The sequence below is a fragment of the Oxyura jamaicensis genome, chromosome 3 (assembly GCF_011077185.1).
Source record: "Oxyura jamaicensis isolate SHBP4307 breed ruddy duck chromosome 3, BPBGC_Ojam_1.0, whole genome shotgun sequence".
In the NCBI taxonomy this organism is placed as follows: Eukaryota; Metazoa; Chordata; class Aves; order Anseriformes; family Anatidae; genus Oxyura; species Oxyura jamaicensis.
In genome coordinates this window covers 8,293,059-8,312,938 of record NC_048895.1, presented here as the reverse complement: position 1 = coordinate 8,312,938, position 19,880 = coordinate 8,293,059, and the positions used below count along the sequence as shown (strand labels likewise).

Sequence of the window (19,880 nt, the reverse complement as noted above, 5' to 3'; positions counted from 1 at the left end):
AGCATCTTCCCTCAGCAGGACTCCTCACAAGCCCGGGGGCACACGTACTCTAACATTTTGCTGGATGGTGGACAGAGCATTCTGTGCTCTGAACATACAGGGCTCCGGTGCTTGGTGAGAGGAAAGAGACACACAGTGTTCACTTCTTTCTCTAATGGAAGCAGTCTTTAAAAAGCCATCTGGTATCACTGAGAACCCATAGCTACTCCTCTGCTCCGGGCTGAAGTCAGGGTTACCAGAAGATGATTCAGCCCCACAGTTTTGCTCTTGGAAGCATGGAAAACAAAAGGGAATCTCAACGCTGCTGCTCAGATCCGAGCAATAACAGTGTGATGCATATGCAGTACCTTCTATCTCCATGCAGGAGCTTTGGGAATCTGACCCAGCTTTCATCTCCTCCTCTGCAGCACCATCCTGCTGTCCTGTTAGCACGACAGATTGAAAATGACATCAGTGCGAGGGCTGCATGCACGCAGCGGCAGGCTCGGCGGGCACGGTACGAACCTAACACGCCGCATTGAACTCTTCAGCCATGAAATGCTTTTTGCTATTAAATGAACAATGTTAGAACTATTTCATATATGAAAATACCAACTACTAAGCTCTAAGCATTAAGGATGTTCAATGTCTAGTCACAACTGACCCGGAACCAACTTTTTTTTTTTCTTTTGTTTGTAGCTCAGCCTCAACACACTGGTTCTCATAGAAGCTGTTGCAAAGCACCCCTGCTTGCTGGTCAGCTTATCAAAAGCAATAGAATCACCACAGGCTTTTAGAATAATGATGGGAGGAGAGAAAAAAAGGGGGGGGGGGGACGACACAAACAAAAACAATAATGCTATGCCGTCTGGATCAATATGGTTAGGAGACCATGCACTTGGAAATGCGTCATTGCCAGCAACACCAACAATTACTGCACCAGGACTGGCTGGCACGGGACCTCTGTTTGCTGACAGCATTTTCCTGAGGCAGCAGAGGTCAGGCTGAAACCCACTGGATGCCGTAACTGGAGGAACTAAGGCTCCCAACTGGTTCATTATCTGTGTCTTAAAGAATTTTGAGAGAAAACTTTACCTTCGGCTTGATCTTGCTCACACCCCATAGGATGTGCTGGGTCACTCTCCCACACGCCTTTGGAGTCTTTCAGGGAATCTGAGGAAACAGCAAACACACAAACACGTGTCCTGCAGCAGTTTTTGTGCTGGAAAAGTCCGGCTGTTTCCTCAGACACTGGTGGCCCTTAGGTGCGAGGTTCGTACTTGGCATTCTGATACTCGGACAACACTTCCTGCTGCTTAACCACAGGCTCGCACACTACAAAAGCATACTCGTGGGTCTCAATTATTCAAACTGATTTCTGAATCCGTACACTTATTGAGCAGTGTCTGGCCTGCGGTACAAACCTTAGACAAGGAGTTGTCAAGAAAGGATATGTAAGAAAAATGAGAAGTGCTACTGAGACTTTTATTTCTAATGAAATGAGTGGCACAAAGCTAGGAGAAACACAGTGGATGGCCTACTTAATAAACAGTGACTTCTTTTTTTTTTTTTTTTTTTTAGTAACAATACCAGTGCTTTTCATGGTTGCATTTTCCCTAGCTTGACAAACATTAAGGCCTATAAATCCCACTGCAAATCCTGGCCTCATTTCACTAGATGACAGAACTCCCAAGGCCATTATCGTGGCCAAGACTGCTTTTGCTTTCTGGGAGACTAGCAAAATGAAGTGCCCAAAGCCATACTCTGAACCAGCGGCACAGTGAGGTTTTAAATTAGACAGTATAAATCCAGCCCCTACACTCTATCTGTGGTCTTCATATACACCAGGCATTATTTTTTGCGTGTCAAACAACATTTTCTGACCAGAGCCACTCCCTAGTGATCTATGGAGTGCAAAGACCTACAGTGCATGACAATAAATTACATTATGACAGTTTTGTCACGGCTCTACTTCTAGAGGGTCCCTTTCCATCATACAGCAGAGCAGATCTTACAATATACCAAAGGATGCCCAGGTAAAACTCTCTTCCTGAAACTTGCCAAGAATAATCTCTGATGGATAAGCGAGAAAGCTGGGTTGTTAACATCTGATCCAAATTTAATAATCTGTACAAAAGGTATGCACTGAAAGTGTGTGGCTTTAATTAACTGCAAATAATCCCCCAAGGCAAATATTTAATTACCTGCACAGCTTCTTACTTCTCTCACGGCATGACAATAAGTTTATAAATCCAAGTTTGAAAGCAGAATATCTCACTGATGTACAATTTGCTAAAATTTGCCCTTGCTGCACTTTTTTTTCAACCGTACTGTGGACTTAAAACGCTGAGCACTGCTATCAGCTGGGCCACTGTGCTGGCCCTTTCATACTAGGAAGCCACATTGTGCTATGAGTTACAAGGGATTACCCTATCAGCCTGAATCAGTGCAAAAATAAATTAGAATCTCATCAAATTGCAAGTCTAATCAAAAAGTGAGTTGAAGGACCTCTTGGTCTTCAATGGAAAAGGCACTAAAAATCTTCAGGGAATTTCTCAACGTCTAAAACAAACTTTAAATGCATCGCGTGAAATTCTGGCTTCACTGAAGTCTTTGACGAAGCCTGCGGGGTATCAAGCAAGCCAAGGTTTGTACCACCCCTAGCCCCCTACTCTGAATTCATATAATCTTTTTCGGTATGATTTAGTTGCACGTTTGCAAATGGTACTTTATTGACAAATATGGAATCAGAAGTCCTCTGGCTTAAGTACCTTGTAGCAAGGGCCCTTCAAAGAGCCAAAAGTGTGATATTAGCTGCTCGGGGTGGAAGAGGCGCACGCTCCTCTGTCCCATACGGTTCTCAGAGATACCTTATCCTGCGCTGATTGCACAGTACTTTATACTGCCAGACCTGTGCCTTTAATCTCAGTGCACAGGTGCCACCTTTCCTCCCAGAATGAGGAATGACTCCAATTTCATGCAAAAATCAATCCGCAGCATCAGAGGAACAATTACACGCCTTGGTCAATAGCAACAAATGGAGTTTAAGGAGCCTTGTGCTTTGTTGATATATGTGCCCCCTCACATTGTTTTTTGTCGTGCAACACCAAATAGCTTATGGCAAACTACAGTTATTGTGCAGCACGAGGAGTTGTCTGCATTTTCACCCTTGGGCACAGCTGGAAGTCTGACCCTGCTGCTGTGCTCGGTGCCAGTGTTAGGCACCACAGCAACAGACCGCCTATGCTTTTGGCCCATCTTGGGACATTCCCATACCTGGCTGGACACAGTTTATTCTTACGGATTGCAATTTAATGTTCAACTTTCATTTTGGATGTAAACGGTTTCCTAATTGTTCCAGGGTTTGAGAAAACATTTGAGTTGCACAGGATTCAGAATTATTCCAGGCAACATAAAATGTTCATTTTGCACATGTTCTTTTTTGTCAAGCATGTTTCTGAAAAGAGCAGAACACGGGCAGGAGTTGCTGCCTTGCTGAAGGAGCCTGTGGTTCCTATTTCAGCAGGAGCGATCAGTAGCTGCATTAGCATGTAGATTCTGAGTTTCAAAATCTTTAAGGTCAAGACCGTATCAAAGATTTCTTCTTTTCAAATGCAAATAGTAGATCAAATATTCAAGCCAAAAGGTCCAAAGACAGATTTACTTTTAGGATTAACAAGAATAAAATAAAGCAAAGGAATAAACCCAGATTTATGAAGAAAATCTCAGGCAGGCAAGAGTGAAAAATGTAAGATTAAATGCACAGGTCAATAAAAGCTGGTCCCAAATTGGATACGAGGCAAGAACGCTGCATCTGTTTCAGTTGGCAAGCAGTGGTGGGAATCCCACAAATGCTGACTAAATGCAAGTTTCTCTTTGCAAGTTTTCAGTAGGGTAGCAGTATTGCTCTGGAAGAGGTGGTCTTCTGTGCTGACTTAGCCCTCTAGAGCCATACAGAACTGGGCTTTAGCCAGTATGATAGTTGTAAAAGACTCCAGGTCCGCCCAAGCTCTGGACATCCCTACAGCCTTCATCCATCACCAAATGGCTAGGAATTAACTCTGACTTTTTAAATGGTATAAAGCAGTGGTATAAATGGTATAAAGCACATTTTTAAAATGGCATAAAACAGTGTCAGTCCTCTCCTAACACAGCTATTCATCTGCCAAGTTGCACTGGAGAACCCAGGTCAGGGTATTGTTTCTCAGCCAAGTATGCTTATTTTTTTGGTGACGCACATGGGGCACCATTTACTTTGGGGCTGTAAGGGTTAGCATTCCACCAGGTGGGACTGAAAGTAAGCAGTGCTTCTGATACTGGGTTGTAGCACAGTTCCTGCTGTCATCACTGATCACACACGATTGAACCAAACATGACATTTAGTGACATAAATGAATCAAAGATAGGCCACTTTCATCTACTGCACATAAAGCAATGAAGTGCTTGCAAACATCTGAGCATAAAACCCCTGAATTCCTTCAGACCTGCTTTTACCTGGTGGTTGCTTTACCTGCAGTGGCAGTATCCACATAAGGAGCACTCGCTCTGCCCCAGCTTGCTCTGCACCCCTCCGTTGCATTGAAACAACTATCTCGTGGGATTGTGTGGCTACATGGACCTGGGAATTAACCCCAGCCTTTAAAAACCCATGGAAAAAATATTTGGACATTAAGTAAGAGGGTCAGAATTCTCACCACACATATTACTGTTCCGATATACCAATTGTATGTTGAATTCAACTCCAAGAAAACTGTGTAGCTTGCAATAAACTATCAATCCTGCCCTTCCTGCAAATAATCAGACACTATTTCGTCTAAAGACTGCCTAAACCCCCCTGTTTTTCCATGTCATTCATGTTTTTTTTGTTTTTTTTTTGTTTTTTTTTTTTGACTGTACAAAGCAACACTGCTAAAACATAATTTTGCAAATGCTTAGGAAGAGGAGAAATGGTAAGATCTGAATGTTAAGTGGTTTTAATGATCTTTTAAAATTCACTTCCCCAGCTACTCTCTGTATGGCTTATTTACTGAGTCATTTCAAATGTGCAACACACCTGGGTCCTGCACACAGCATAGATAAATCACCACATTTTAGGGAGCTGTAAGACGATTAAAGAGGGAAAAAGCTGGCCATTATGAAAGAAGCAGGTTCAGTGCATTTTATTTTTTAAGCATGATAGTGTGAAAAATGACTGGAATATTTCCAGAGTGAAAGAAATCAAGCAGGCGTCTAAAATTACAGGTAATGGTGTGCATGGAGGCTGCCACATGATTAGGGTATTCTTTTGCCTCATAAACCGAGGAAAATGTGTTAAAATGAAGTACTATAAAATGGTGATTTATAAGAAGTTAGGGAGATATTCTTGAGCTTTGACTTTAAAATGTTATTTTTATATCCACCAAGATTTCATTTTAATCTATCTTTATGACGGATTAGATTTATTTGAGCCCAAGTTTATACGGCTTGGTAAAACAGACCTTTTTAGGTGCAACAACCTGTAGAGAGATTTTTGCAAGCGTTCAAGGAATACAGCAGGCACTTCATCTCCCCGGGTGGGGTCCAGTGGGTAATGCTCCCATTCGCTTGTGCTTCCAGGTGCAAGAGGACATCTCCTCTAACCTCCCCTTCTGTCCACAAGAGACATTTCAGGTGCAGTTGGTAAGATAACCGTGGGCACCCTGCTGCTGCCGCCAGGGCAGGGCCCATTGCGTGGGGCACTGGGTAAGGAAAACACTGAGAAAAACCTGGTGGTCTCAGTTAGACCCTTTCCGGGAGAAGGTACTGCCCAGCTGAAGGTAGGAGAGAGGAGCTGGAAGGAATAGGAGCTGGTCGGACTGACAGGAGCACAGCTGGATGGCTTCAGGTCAGCTAATATTTAAAAATAAGTAGGATTTAAATAAACCAGCTAAGGAGATTAGTGTCAGCTGTTGCAGCTGCCTGTACTGGTGAATGGTAAAGCAGATATATCTCTTGAGTAGTTTATGGCCTCGACCCTGTCTGGATGCACAATGCTACAGATAGGTCAGATTAAAAGGCAAAGTGAGTAACCTGCATCATGTACAGCTCAAGCTGACCATTGTGATGGTGCTAAGAGAACAGGCATTTGGTTGGACGTTGATGGTTACGTACTTGGTTGAAAATAGAAATAAATGAATAACCTCCCCCCAGCTCCCCCCCCCCCAAAAAAAACACACCCCCAAAAAAAAAAAAAAAAAAAAACACCATTTAGCTTGCGTTAGCCAATTTGCTTTCATGGAAATAGTTCTAACCAAGGGGGAGAAAAATGTTATCCCTGCAGCTGGCACGCGGAGCCACAGCTACAGTTGGGGGTGTTGAAACTCTTCCATTTAAAAAGGTTCTTTCTCAGTTACCTATAATTGAAATTTTTCAGGTTGAAATTTTCCAGGCCTAATCATAGCCCAAGGGTAAAGTAAAAACATTTCATTGGTGGCTGCTGAGCGCTCAGCACTTCTGAAAATCGGGTCATTCATTCAGATGTCTTAATATACACTTAAGAGCTGATTTTAAACATATCTTTTTGAGCACACTGGCCTTCCAGTCAGTCTACTTCACCCACTCATCAATGTCTAATTTATGCCAATTTACCCAGCTCCCCTGGATTTGAAATGCTATATCTTTCCGTTTATCCCTTCTCAATCATTTATGTCTTTAGGACACCAAGATTTTTCCATGGTGAGAACTACAGCTGGCCAAACAGGAATTATATATCCTGTATGTTTTACACGCAAAATACTTGCAGGCTTCTGGGTTGCACAAAGTGAGTTTTTAGGGCTCGACTCTAGCCAAGGCATTTTCCTAATGCAGTCTCTGACAACATAAACTCTCCAGCTGACTGAACCTGACTCCATTTCAGAGAACGTAGAAAAATAGTGACTTGCTTTAAATGGCACTCCCTCAGGAGTGCAGACTTTGGTGAACACCTGGAAATAATTCATCGCTGCTTTATTTTTAAAATTAATTAGCATATGATTTAATTTAGTTGACCTTCAAATGAAAATTTAGTTCTTATTAAGTGCTAATGAATTTAAATCAGTGTATTGTGCACAGAAACTTTCCCATGATTACATAATGGGGAGTTCATTCTTTACCTGTGCTAAATCCATTTCCTTTTTAAATTTTTCTGCTAGAAAGCCCCATCGTTAAGTCAGGTTAAATAATAATTGGTAGGACAGGTATGTGAGAAGCAAATGAAGAACACAAACTCTCTCACACATGCACTCGGTCCATTTAAAACGAGTTACTAGTCCCAGCACAATCTTGTGTGGACAGGCATTCCAGACTGAGCGCAGCCTGTCTGATACGTGTTTTATCTGCTGCATAAACATTAATGGCCTTAATCACTTTCTTCTGTCCTTCCACTTCATAAAGAGGAGCATCTCTAAGTTGAAATACGCTGTGTATAAAGATCTACTTCCATATGCACAGTAATGAAGCGCTATGAAGGTGCTGCCGAGAGGTGTCAGCTCTCTCCTCAAGAGCTAATAGATATGCATGCGAGTTTTCAAGGGTAAAATTGCAACATTTCTTTGCTCTATTTCCAGACAGTGGAAAGAGAAGCTTGGCACAGGCTTGAGTAAGAGGACACCTCCACAGCATAAAATCAAACGTCTTGATATTCTTGTAATATGACTATTCTGCTTTGTTTCCTGAGGACAGGGCACTCAGGAAATTCCATCTGTTCAAAGGCCACATGTGAACCGTGCCCACATGAACTTTTTTTTTCTGGACAGACTCTCTTATGAATGACAGGAGAGATAAGAGCACACAATAACGTGGGACATGTCATCCCACAGTAGATTTTCATTTTTCATCAGAGCTCCTTGAAGCATTATTCCTGCACTGTTCAGCACATTCTATTATGAACTGTATTTCCCTTTTCCCATCCTTTGCTTTCCCTTTAAATAATATAAAAAAGGATAAAGAAGGCTCCAGTTAAGCCTTCTTAACTTAGAACTTCATGATAGCAGAGATGCGTGTGCTTCAAAAGCCCCTTGGAAGAGAAGAAAATTAACACTTGAATAAATTCCCAACAAGTTGAAGTGCTCTCCTGACTAGGAACGTGTTCCTGAATTAGAGCGTGGGTTGGTATGAGACCTACCATTTTCTGCCACGGACCCTACCAAAAAGTGTTGAGCCGTGCTACTGTGGGACTGGCAGAACCCTCTTCGTGACAGTCTGCCATTGGCAACATTCACTGAGAGCTATGATAAAAGTCATCACAGAAATCATTCTAACCAAGGGAGAGAAAAAAAATTATCGCTGTATCTGGCCTGCCAAGCCACAATGTTCAGGCTGAGAGACAGCGGGATCCATTTTGAGCAGCCGCACGTTTTAGAACAGAAAAGAAGCATTTCAGTGTGCTCACTATTTCCTGATCCCAGAAATATTTTGGGGAAAAAAAGAGTGGAAAACTTACTAGCTGATGCTAATCCAAGTCAAAATACGTGTTTCCGTGCACTCGCCAGAACTGGCATTAGAGAGACTGCTGAACTGCCACAGCAGGCTTGGAAGCTTCCTCTTATGAGTGGTTTAAACCATGCATTTTGGAAGTTTGTAGCCCAGACTTCTTCACCACAAATCTCTTTCCATGGTAATTAGGTGAAAGGAATAGAAAAACATAATTTCTTTGAATGCTTTACATCCAGGTCATTTAGTTGAAGATAAACTACAGAAATGAGTATGTTCCAGAACCAGGCAGGTTTTAACTGTGTTAACTCAGTGGGCAAACAATTTGAAGGCTGAAATTTATTTCAGGAGCAGCAGGTGTTTTCAGAAATGCCAGGATTTTGTAAAAGTGTCATTTCCCAAGCAGTAGCTAGTTTTTTTGTAACACCAGTGTTCAATGTTAAACCAACTCAACATCTAAAATCTGAAAAATTTAGAATATGCTAATGCAAATAAGGATTAAAACCATGGCCTGATGGATGTGGCAGTCTCATTGTTCAAAATTCTTGGTTTTGAACAATGAGACTTCTGAATTCTGAATCAAATTCTGAAACAGGCTCTCTTCCCCAGCATTCCTTCCTTTGTACTAGCATGACTTTACACACAAAATATATGGAGGAAAGTCTGTCTCACTCCTTTTCCCCTACCAGATGCTTTCTGTCTTATTTTTGAGGAGAAGTAGGACATCCAAGAATAATGACCCTTTGGACTTCTCAGGTCACCATCTCTTCTTCTGCCAGCCTCTTGAGAGAAGAGGGGAAAACATTATTCTCTTAGAATACTGTAGGAAAAGCGAGAAACATAACACAAAGACAGCTACTTTCCCAAGAAGAGGCAACTAATACAAAAGGTCAAAAAACTGGAGCATCAAAAAACCACACTGAGATGGTCACTGAACAGCATATCAGAAGGCACGGATGTCATAGTCATGAACAAGCACTCAAAGCACTAGCTAAACATTTGGATCTTTGGTAAGGACTGCAGACAACAACAAGAAGAAATCCTAATCCCACCATGGGCCACGCATTACACAGCATCAAAAAACACATCCAATGGGGATCACATAAATACAGTATACATAAAAAGGCCAAATGTCAGTGAGAAAAGAGCGATGAGTGACAGGTAATTGCCAGCTATAGCTGGGGCTGAATCCATCAGTATTCCTGCCTTAAACTAGCCTCACCATGACCTTAATCTGTGAAGATATCAATAGCAAAAGCTGGTACTCTGGCAAGGGTTTGAGGGCTTTTTTTTCCCCACAGTATCAATCAATCAGTTGAGAGAGCACTTAAATCAACCTGTGCAAGGCTTTGAACTCATAATCAGGTAAGTATGTTGGCTCTCCAGCATGTTCTTTCTGAACAAAAGGGCAAGATCTCACACCCCATCACACTTATCTAGAAAAATGAGAAGAGAGTCAAGCAGTGACGCTGAATTAAACATTCGATCTTTTAAAATAAATAAGTTAATGGATGTTAATAATTATGTTATCTCAGTAAAATGCATTAAAATTTTCTATTAGGCTTTCTTGAAGGCTGTACTGATGGACTGCATTTATTATAGATAGCACAACTCCTGTTTTGAATTACCAGTTGTGAACATTTTGTAAATCACCCAGGCTTTTTCCTGACACCCCCCTTCCACCCCACCCCCCCAAATGCCAAAAACCATAGAGCGGCACAAGCAATTAATAGCGTGGTATCGTAACAGTATCAAAAACAGTAGGTCTGTGCACTGGTTCCTATCTGTAAACCAACAACTCCACAGGATAAATCTCAGCTTGAAACATTTAAATTAGATCATCTCTCTTTCTTGTTTCCTAAACTCCCTGTCATTTGGCCCCGTGACACTTTCAAATATTTATCACAAACTAAATGATCTGAGTGCCCAGCACAGTCTGCACAAGATAAACATTACTTTCTCCCTCTCAATTATGACTTCAACTCCTTCTGTCTCCTCTTGATGTGTTTATAGCTATTGTGTTTTTCTTTTTCCCCATCAGGAGAGCACTGAAGAGGGAGCTAACACAGCTGAGATAGATGTGCATGCTTAACTTTACGCGTGTGAGTCATCATGGTGAGCCCAAGCTTCAGGCCAATTTCTGACATGTCATGTATGATATTGCAGCATTACCTCCATAACAAGGGGACTTAGGAATTCATGGTATCTCTCCTACCAGCACAACAGCTGGTGCCAAGTAGTTTTATTACAAAGACTTTTGTAAATCAAAATCCAAGCATTTACCTATTTCTGTATAGTTTAACTGTGATTTTAGCAATTTCCAGACAAAGAAAAATACAGCTTTATGAAACGTCCTCTTGGGATTGGATATTTTGCAATGTAATTTACAGTCTGTACCTTTATCCTCACACGGCTCTGTGGCTTCTGATGATGATAGGCTGGCTACAGCTGAAGGTTTTGTCTCATCTATAAGAACCAAGGAAATGAAAGAGACGTTATTCATTAGACGGCAAAATGATGAACTGGTTTACTAAAAAAAAAAAAAAAAAAAAGGCATTACACCTTATCTGAGGCATGATACTATACTTGAATTTGATTTTCTGGGCTGCCATCCATTCACATTGTATTCACTGGCCATTACTGGTCTGATTGTCTTCCCTAAGCCAGGGGTAAACTTACATTACAGTACTGCCAGTTCAAGTCCATATTTCAATTTCCCATAATAGAGAGAGAGGAACAGCTATCAATTTCATGAATAGGCTGCTGTTGCTTTTTGCTTTGAAATTCTTTTTTTTTTCATTTAATCCATCTATTTTGATAAAAAAACAATTAATCCATTCTTTAACTTTAATCATGTCCGTGAATCCCATTGGAATCAAAATGATTAAATGCAAACGCTTTCCTGAAAACAGAAGCTTTCCTGAATCAGGCCCGAAATTTACCAAGTCCCTGAAAATCTGTGATGCATAGATGTTGAATGTCAGAACACGCTACTAGAACCATGATCTTTAATAGATTAAATTAGTAATTAGTACCTAAATTTAAGACTTTTTGCACGTTCACTGTTGCTTTTTCTTGGCAATTTTTGTAATCTAAAACCTTTGGAAACCTGCTTTCATTCTTATTCTTTCTTTTCTTTCACAAGACTTGCCTCTGGTGATTCTGACCCTCCCCTACCTCCCCCAGTATAGTCACTGAATATTTTTAACGAGCTTGAAACAAGAGCTCTGAACCACCTGCCATTTTGTTTTCCACATCTTAACTGCAAAGTTCACTGATGATAGGATAGAGGCCAGATTACAAAAAAAACCCGGCAATGTAATAGCTGAACTATTTTAGGCCAGTCTTTGTATGCTATAACTGGCTCTTTCATGTACTATGTAATAAGAATATATAAATCTTTATGTAATGGACTGGCTAAGACTACAGTTTATATTTTTTTCTCCAATGTTTTCTTTTATGATATTAAAATAATGATTTGTGATTTCTCATGCTCAGATGAAGGTTATGCCTTTTGGTTTAGAAAATCCAAATAAGAACTTAAACATTTGAAGAGATTGCTCCTTTCAATTATCTTCCATGGTGTTTAGAACTGTTTTAGCCATCCAACCATGTATCTCAGAATATTGGGTCATTTCCTACCGCCAAGGAAGCGAACAGAAGCAGCAACCCTAGAAATTCCTGATGATGTTTCGTCTCCCCAGTTGAGGAATGTAGAAAGTGGCAGCAATTCATCAGCTGAACATTACTCACTCGAGGTAATTGTACACCTCTCTGTTCTTATCAGTAGGTGAACCAGTAGCGATAAATGTTAAGTCAAATAATTTTTTTTCTGTAACGCTGTGTGCCTGTGTCTGAGGAGGTGATTCATGCGTAGGAACAATGCTGTCTTTAGGCGAGTTCCTGCAATATGACTTTTCTGGATCTGGGACTTAAAAAGTCTGGATTGTTTCTTTGACACTCTTCATGGGAGTAAAAACATGACTACCAATATGAGATAGCACAAGAGCATAGATGGTATCTGATAAACCAGGTCTGACAGCTTCTAACATAACAAGTCATAATGACAGTTTTGGAAAAGAAAGAAAAAAAAAAAGAAAAAAAAAACACAATGCATTTAACACACCTCCAGCAGCAAAGTAATAATTAAGAGACATGCATTCCCCTCACTTCTCTTGGGAAAAATGAAATGTATCACATTCACTCCAGTTGTTTTGCAAATCAAAACACCAAGGAAATATACATACCATCAGAGTCAATACAGTTGACAAGTACAGTGGGCTATGTTTGGCTTCTATAGACAGTAACATAACTGACTTTAACAGGAATCTCTGCAGCTGGAGTAATCCTGAGCTAGGAGCCAAGCAGTATTTGGTACAGTTAAAAGCTCGACATTGCTTGAGCAAAGAGATCCCCCTGCCTAGCAAGAGATTAAAAGCAGAGCCTGGATTCAGACAGGTCAACTCCTTCCACACTTCTGCCTGACCATCATAACAGTAAAAAAACAGGAAAGGAAACATGGTTGTCCTTCAGCACATAAAAAATACCCCAGTATGCTTGTCCTGGAGACAATAAAGGGCCCCACTCCAAAGCTGGAGTGCTGTGTGCCTATGTCCTCACCTCCCACTGCCTGCCATGCATGGGGATGTAAAGAAGCAGAGACGAAGCCTACACAAAATACAGAGGGACTTCAAGTACTTGAGTATAGCACCAGCTGCTAACACACAGTAGCAGAAGACTGCCCAGGGGAGCACAGGGAGAAATGCTGCACTACCACACGCACAGTGCTCACCATGTGGGACAAACAAGGGCCCTCATCAAACTCCTCTGCTGGAAAAAGCCATGATACAGTATGCAAAACAGATCAGACAAGACTCCAGGCTTTCTATTATTTTCTGCTGCATTTACTGGCTGGCCTTCTTCAGCTCAGTTTTCCACATATCGATAACAATCTTTAAGTCTGATTAAAAAAAATAGCTCTCTATAAAAACGTTTCATGCTCTGTGCATCCTGCACTATTATGAGAAAAAAATAACCAGGAAATGTATCGTATTGCAGGTAATGCTACAAAAGAAATCCTAGGAAGGAAGGGTATTTACAGGCATTCTGATTGGCACCTCAGCTCTTTTGATAACTGCTTAATTCTTAAGTCTTTTGCATTGAACAGTGTTGGATACGATGAAAAGTATAGCTAGAAATGGAAAAAAAATATAGAAAAAAATCTATTGCAAACACAGAGTGACATTGCATTTAAAAATACTGAACTTGCTACCTTGTAACATATAATTTATAATCATGCCATCTGCAAAATCCACTCCTTGTGAACTCTGGCATTTGTTCACAGTATATGTAATGTCTTTCTGTATGGATTTAAATCTTCATAACCCCAGAGACTTGTGTAGACAATTTATTGAAACCTGAAAACTTTAGAAGTATGGTTCTCGGTACAGAAAGACTGCTTCCACCTTTCCCAAATTTCCTTCCCTGCCCCCCTCCTACTCCCCCTTTTGTATTGTATGCAGAGTGCTACTCTGGTGTAGACAGAGAAGTAGAAATATTTCTCTCTAGTTAGAGGATCAGCTAGAGGTAGTCCACTTTAAAGAGGGAATGTGGAGCTGGTAGGTTTAGGAGGGAAGTCTGCATTCCTGCATTGCAATTCCTTCATTCATAATGAATGGAGTTGTGGTCTCTAATGGGAAACTTGCACGAGCTCGGACCTAATCTGGTGAAAGTCTACAAATGTGTTCCCTCAGTAGCATTGACAAGGGTTATTGTTCCAGGGTGGATAAAACCTCAGGGTTCTTGAAAGAACTGGGCACTAACCTGCTTCTTGGCTCGGGCCCTCAGTGTCTTCCATGTTTTGCTTCTCCTCTGTGCTGTTACCACCTATTGAGAAAACCACACACCCATTAGTTACAATGCATCTGATTATTGGTAACAGCTGCAGCAATATTAATTGTCACCAATGCAGCTCAAACTGCTCATTTACAGCAAGGCCCTATGACAAAAGGGGAGAGAGGAAAAGGTAAACTGAAAAAATGGCAAATATAACCAGCTACATTTAAAAGCGTCACATTTCCAGCTGGGGAAGGGGGGTTAGATTGAAGATTTTTACATTAGTAGGCACATGAGAAATATCTGTACACAAAATAAACATATCTTTCCCTAAACACTGTCTGCAATAGATAAAATTGTTGCTTGATCTTATTCTATTTATTTTCTAAAGATTTTTTTTCTAGGATTATTTTCCTCCAGTAACATTTCCACAAGAGCCTTGAAGTGGCTGTGCTTCAGATTGCAGAACCTACTTTAATAGCTATGGAAGGTAAGAGGAGGAGAGGGAGAATTGCCTGAATTTTATTTTAAAGCAAAAGGCTCAACGCCACTTAACATAAAGTATCAAAATGCATCACAAATTACTTCAAAAGAGAGGGCAAAATAAACCACAGTAAGATTGCTAGGATTTAATGCATTTTCCCCCTTTTTACATTCACATTCGTTCCCAATTTTCTCCACTACTTTGCATTCGCATTCATTACCCGTTTTCCTCCCTCCAGCACCCTTTCTGAAGGCAGGTGCCAAACAGCGAATTACCACAGAGAGAAGTAATACCCTGGGGAAAGCCATACTACGGACACCAAACCAAACTCTCTTAACCTTCGCTTGGGCCGCTCAGAAACGTATTGGGAAACGTGTACTGTCAGTGATGGAGAACACTCTTTTAGCTTCATAACAACATTAGAGGCTGCCGTGCATCAGGCAGGATCAGATGCGATGGCTGTGCTCCCTCTCTTCCAGCATGGCGAGAAAGACGGCGAGAGCAGCTGACTACCAGCCTTAATGAGGCATTTGAAAAACTGACTGCTGAGCATATACGCTGGGAGAAAGGAAATTCATTCCCAGGCCTGTAAATGGCTTGATAATGATACGCATATTTTTTGCTGTGATCTTTTCTGGCTCCTGGGTTTTTCTGATTACAGCTTCTCTAAAGCAACACGGTTGAAGTTCTTCACGCTGCCACCTTGCTTTTACTTAACACATGGTGTCTGTTGAAGAGAACAGCAGCAGCCCAAATGCAATTAGGTGGATGGAAGAAAAACAGAGAAAGAGCATGTTTTTCAGAAGCAAGTATGCATCTCCTGGTTGCACGCTGCACTCGGCTAAGATTTAGAGGCTGAGGTATGATGCTCGCCCTCTCTCCAGCAGGCAATACATCTCGGCATCCAGCAGATGGGACTCGTGGAGAAGTGTTTCCCAGCTGGCCCCGCACAGAGCCGCTCTCAGAAGAGATGGAGCGAGAGTTTCACACCCCGCCTGTGACTGGCGAGGCAGGCAGGGAGCAGCTGATGGCCATGGCTGGGGCCTCCTGCCCGCCTGGTAGCTCTCCGCCCTGACTTTAACCAGCCTTAACGGATGACTAGAGATAGTCGTTTCTTACGACATTAGTGAGCTCTAACCTGTAAAAAATTGCATTACATGGATGACCAAAAGGGCTTGATAAACCCAGCTGGGTTTTTCTCCCCCCACTCCCTTTAAATCATTCTGCCTGTCCACGCACAATACAAGGACTGCACGCAAATTAGAAAGTTAGCCCTGCTAGAAGGCAAACTCCTCTCTCCCCCTGCCCCTTCTCTTTTAAAGCACAGCTCTGGGATTTGCAAGCTTTGCAGCAGACAATTAATAAATAAGGAAAAAAAATCCTTTATATCACCAGGCTGCGTTTCAGAGGGATAAAGTCGTCTAGCTGGAGAGCTGCAGAAAGGAACAGTATGTTCGAGACAATACTGTAACACAATAGCACAGCGACACTTGAAAAATCTTTACCATTAAGTCAGATCGAAAGAGAATATTGCATCACTGTTAAACAAGCAGTGCCAAAACAGAAAGGATTTCATTATGGCCAAGTGCAACATGTTTCGCTTCGCACAAAAGGACTTCATATTCAGAAAAAGCAGGTCAGGCATAAACAGTAGCTCCCGATACATCACTGAAAATCATCTCAGCAATTACCTTACTGCATTCACAACGCAAAGCCACAACTCTAGATGATACTTGTTGCTACATCTGTTATAATAAGCATGACTACAACCATGAGGTATTTGGCTAAAATATGGCATTTAAGGGATTAATTCATATTTATTTCGAGGGACTACACCTTTTTTTAAAGTCACTTTCCCATACCCAACTCATACCTCAAAAGAAAGCTTAACAGATCACCTCCTTCACCAGATTACTGGAATGCACATATTCAGCAGTACATTTTGCCCATCCTAAGGCTATTATTTTACTAGGGGTTCACTGTTTAAAACTGGAATAATGGAATCATAATTACAGCACTTGGATTGGATTGGATTCTTAACACGTTTTCCATGGAACACTTCATTTTGTTCCTCTCGAAAAATGTAGAAGACTTTAAGCAAAAGTTTCACCTCTTGTACTCTGACCCAGTCTAACAGACTGACTGGACTACAACATGAGAATTAATCTTGATCAGCATATGGAAAGTACACATTGTGCCTGCAAAGTGACTGCTAGAATTAGAGAAAGGCAAACACTAAAAAATTAAGAGTGAGCAAGTGATCCTGAAGGCAGTGACTCACAGAGTGAAGGGTTAAGCTCTGCTTGGCCTGGAGAACCTCTTCATCTCAGAAGAAATGGAGGAAGTGGAGTAAGAACACACCGGTAAGAAAGACAACTGTGGGCTGAAAAAGTGGTTAATCCCAAAGCATTTGACTTTTTTTTTTTTTTTTAATTCTCTTCTAATGAACCTCTCACCAAGTGTCTTCTACTGAAGAAGTTTTCTGTAATTACTGCTCTCCATTGGAGCTGGGTGCTGAGAAAATGTGAAGGCTTTAAGTAGGACATGCTCAAGGCAAAGAACTGAAAACATATTTTAGAAGAGAAGCAAGCTTGTTCTTCATCATATTTTTATTCACCCCTGCTTTCCTTTTCTCCAGGCAGGAAAGCCAGACCCTGTGCATTTCCCTTGAGCCTTCCCCCGACATTATTAATACTAAAAATGTATTTTCCTACTGGATGGCTTCTACAGTGTCTGCCATCCTTCTTTTTCCACTACTGCAGCAACTGGCGATGGCATTTCCTTTAGGTGAAAACTGTCCTCGCAGTATCTGCTTTTTCATTATACTGGTAATTGAACAGCAATCTGTCACTCACTCCAAAGGAGATGGAAGAAGTGGCGAATGACATGTCCTGTCATTTTAGGCCAGCAAATGTAAATGATTTTGAGCCACATCAAAAGACAAATGGGAACATCTGTTTCTGTTCTCCAGCATGGCAGTCAGATGAAAAAACAGGACTTTCAGAATTACAGTAGCACAATACAAACAAAATAAGCACATCAGACGCTAAAATACCTACTCCTGGCCATGTATTTTCCTTTCCTGTGCCAAGCTGACTACTGCACAGTAGGAGCTTGCTCTCCCCTCTTGGCCTTTTTCTTTGGGATCAGCAAGGAAATTCTCCCCATATGATATATACCCTCATTTATATTTGGTAGCAAACAGGCTAAGCAGCAATCAATCAGCACACTCAGCAAGCTGGCAAAGCAGGCAGCACTTCTAACTAAGCTAGAAAACTGGATACTCTGCAAGTGGCTGCCCACTTTATGTTAAGGAGAGGTATTTAGCATGCACAGTGATACGCCAGCTGCAGGAGCAGCCCCAAAACGAAGCAGATGATATGACAAATAATAAGCCGGCAGTCAGATGGGAGAGGGCTGAGACAAGAATCCTGTGAATGTCCAGGGGACAAGCTCTCAGCAGCAGCACCAGAGCAGGTTTTAGTATTCTTCCCATTTGCTCTGCCAGAGCCCAGAGGCGCATGGCTTTTTACATCTTTCACTGCTCTTGCGACAAACATGGCAAGTCAGAAATATTAATAGTCTTCTGGCCTCTTGGCTCTTCCCATTTCAGAGCTGAATGAGTGCCAGATTCTCATACACCTACTCCTCAGCAGTCCCTTTCTTCATAAGTAGTCAGAGACATTTTTAGAGCTAAGGTTACAGTCAATGTCTCAAAAACTGGTGCAAAAAGACATTTTTCAGAAGAAAACAGAATTGCAGATAACATGTTTTTAGTCAAAGGAAGAAATTCTGCCTAACCAGTCTACTTCTACCCTTCCAACATAGAGGTTATTAATAATAAAGTTATTTTCACTAGGCAGAAAGTAGTACTCTATCAGCCATAGAGCGTCTACAGTCTGAGTAAGGCTCTTTCAGACTACCTCCTCCTTCCTAGAGAAGGAATAAATGATACAGAGGTCAGCGCCTGAGGGTCGCATCTCGCTTGTCCTTCCCAGATATCTGTGTGTGCATCACCTCGAGCACTGGCTGTGACCCTGTGACATCCTCGCGTGGCTCCTGCTACCCTGGGAGCACCTCCGGTTCTGCTGGGGGCAACCAGCCATGCAAATCCCCCATGGTCAGGCTGGCGAATCTCTTCCAAAGTGGGGCTATGCTTCTGTGACAAATGCAAAATGGGATCTGGCAGATAAGAGATGCTTTTGAATTGTTTAGAATTGTCCTTCTAACAGCACAAAAATATTGTGGCGGCAATCATACTAATGATGTGAGGTTCTTCTAGGATAACAGGGAAACTAATTAATGAGAAAATTAAAAATACAGGCCCCGATCTTACAGCTGTTACATTCTATGCACATGAGCAGATCTGCTGACTTCAGGGAAAATCCTAATATACAAAAAGAAAGCACACATAGATCTGTATATGCAGTCAAGATCATACAGCCTGCAACCATTTTCAGGCTGTTCCAATGGCAAAATGATATCAGACATAAAACAAAAAGCAGATACACACAAAGGCCATTATTGTAGAACTACATATGCATTAAAATGAATCATTAGGGTGGTGGCCTGAGGTTACCGAACATTTTTGGTTTGCATTTTAATTTATTTTAATTAAATTATGATTTAGGTCAGTTTTAATCACTACTTGCATATAACCCCTGTAGGGTAAATTTTAGGAGGGGTAGTAAAGAATTATCTGCAGTAATTGTTTAATGGAGTTATGAGACTTATTCCCCCCTTGCCATTTCAACAATGTTCCTCACTGCAGACACGGACCTGAATGCTCTGCTATCAATGCGCCGAGCCTTGCAAGGCTGTCAGCCTAATAAATAACAGGTTTTCATTTTCATGCAGCATTTTGTCAAGAATTGTTGGGGAGTGTGGGAAAAGAATGAGAAAACTGCAGCTCATGAGGATTATCTCAGAGGTTAAAAATAACACCATTGTATTTCTCTGTTTAACATCCTGAGAAATATGGGAGCCTAATCTAAAGCCCACCAAAGTCGCTAGGCGTGTTCCCCTTCCCTCTCTCCTCTGTGGATCACAAGGCAAGCAACTCCACATCACTGTACCTTTGCTAGCTGGGGAAGAACCAGGGGACAATGTGCGGGCCAACAGCTACAGCACCAAGTGAGGTGCTTAGAAGACAAAA

At 41.5% G+C, this 19,880-nt stretch overlaps 1 protein-coding gene across 2 annotated transcripts in view; it reads right to left on the bottom strand.

The window, feature by feature from the left end:
* Nucleotides 1-19,880, bottom strand: part of MACROD2 (mono-ADP ribosylhydrolase 2) — an 857,698-nt gene that overhangs the window by 35,788 nt on the left and 802,030 nt on the right. For both annotated transcript variants that reach the window (XM_035322711.1, XM_035322712.1), the window contains exons 12-15: nt 14,230-14,292; nt 10,804-10,872; nt 1,075-1,152; nt 348-422 (exon numbers count right to left, since the gene is read on the bottom strand). In XM_035322711.1, the coding sequence (XP_035178602.1) occupies nt 348-422; nt 1,075-1,152; nt 10,804-10,872; nt 14,230-14,292 (285 nt within the window). The remainder of the gene's footprint in view (nt 1-347; nt 423-1,074; nt 1,153-10,803; nt 10,873-14,229; nt 14,293-19,880) is intronic.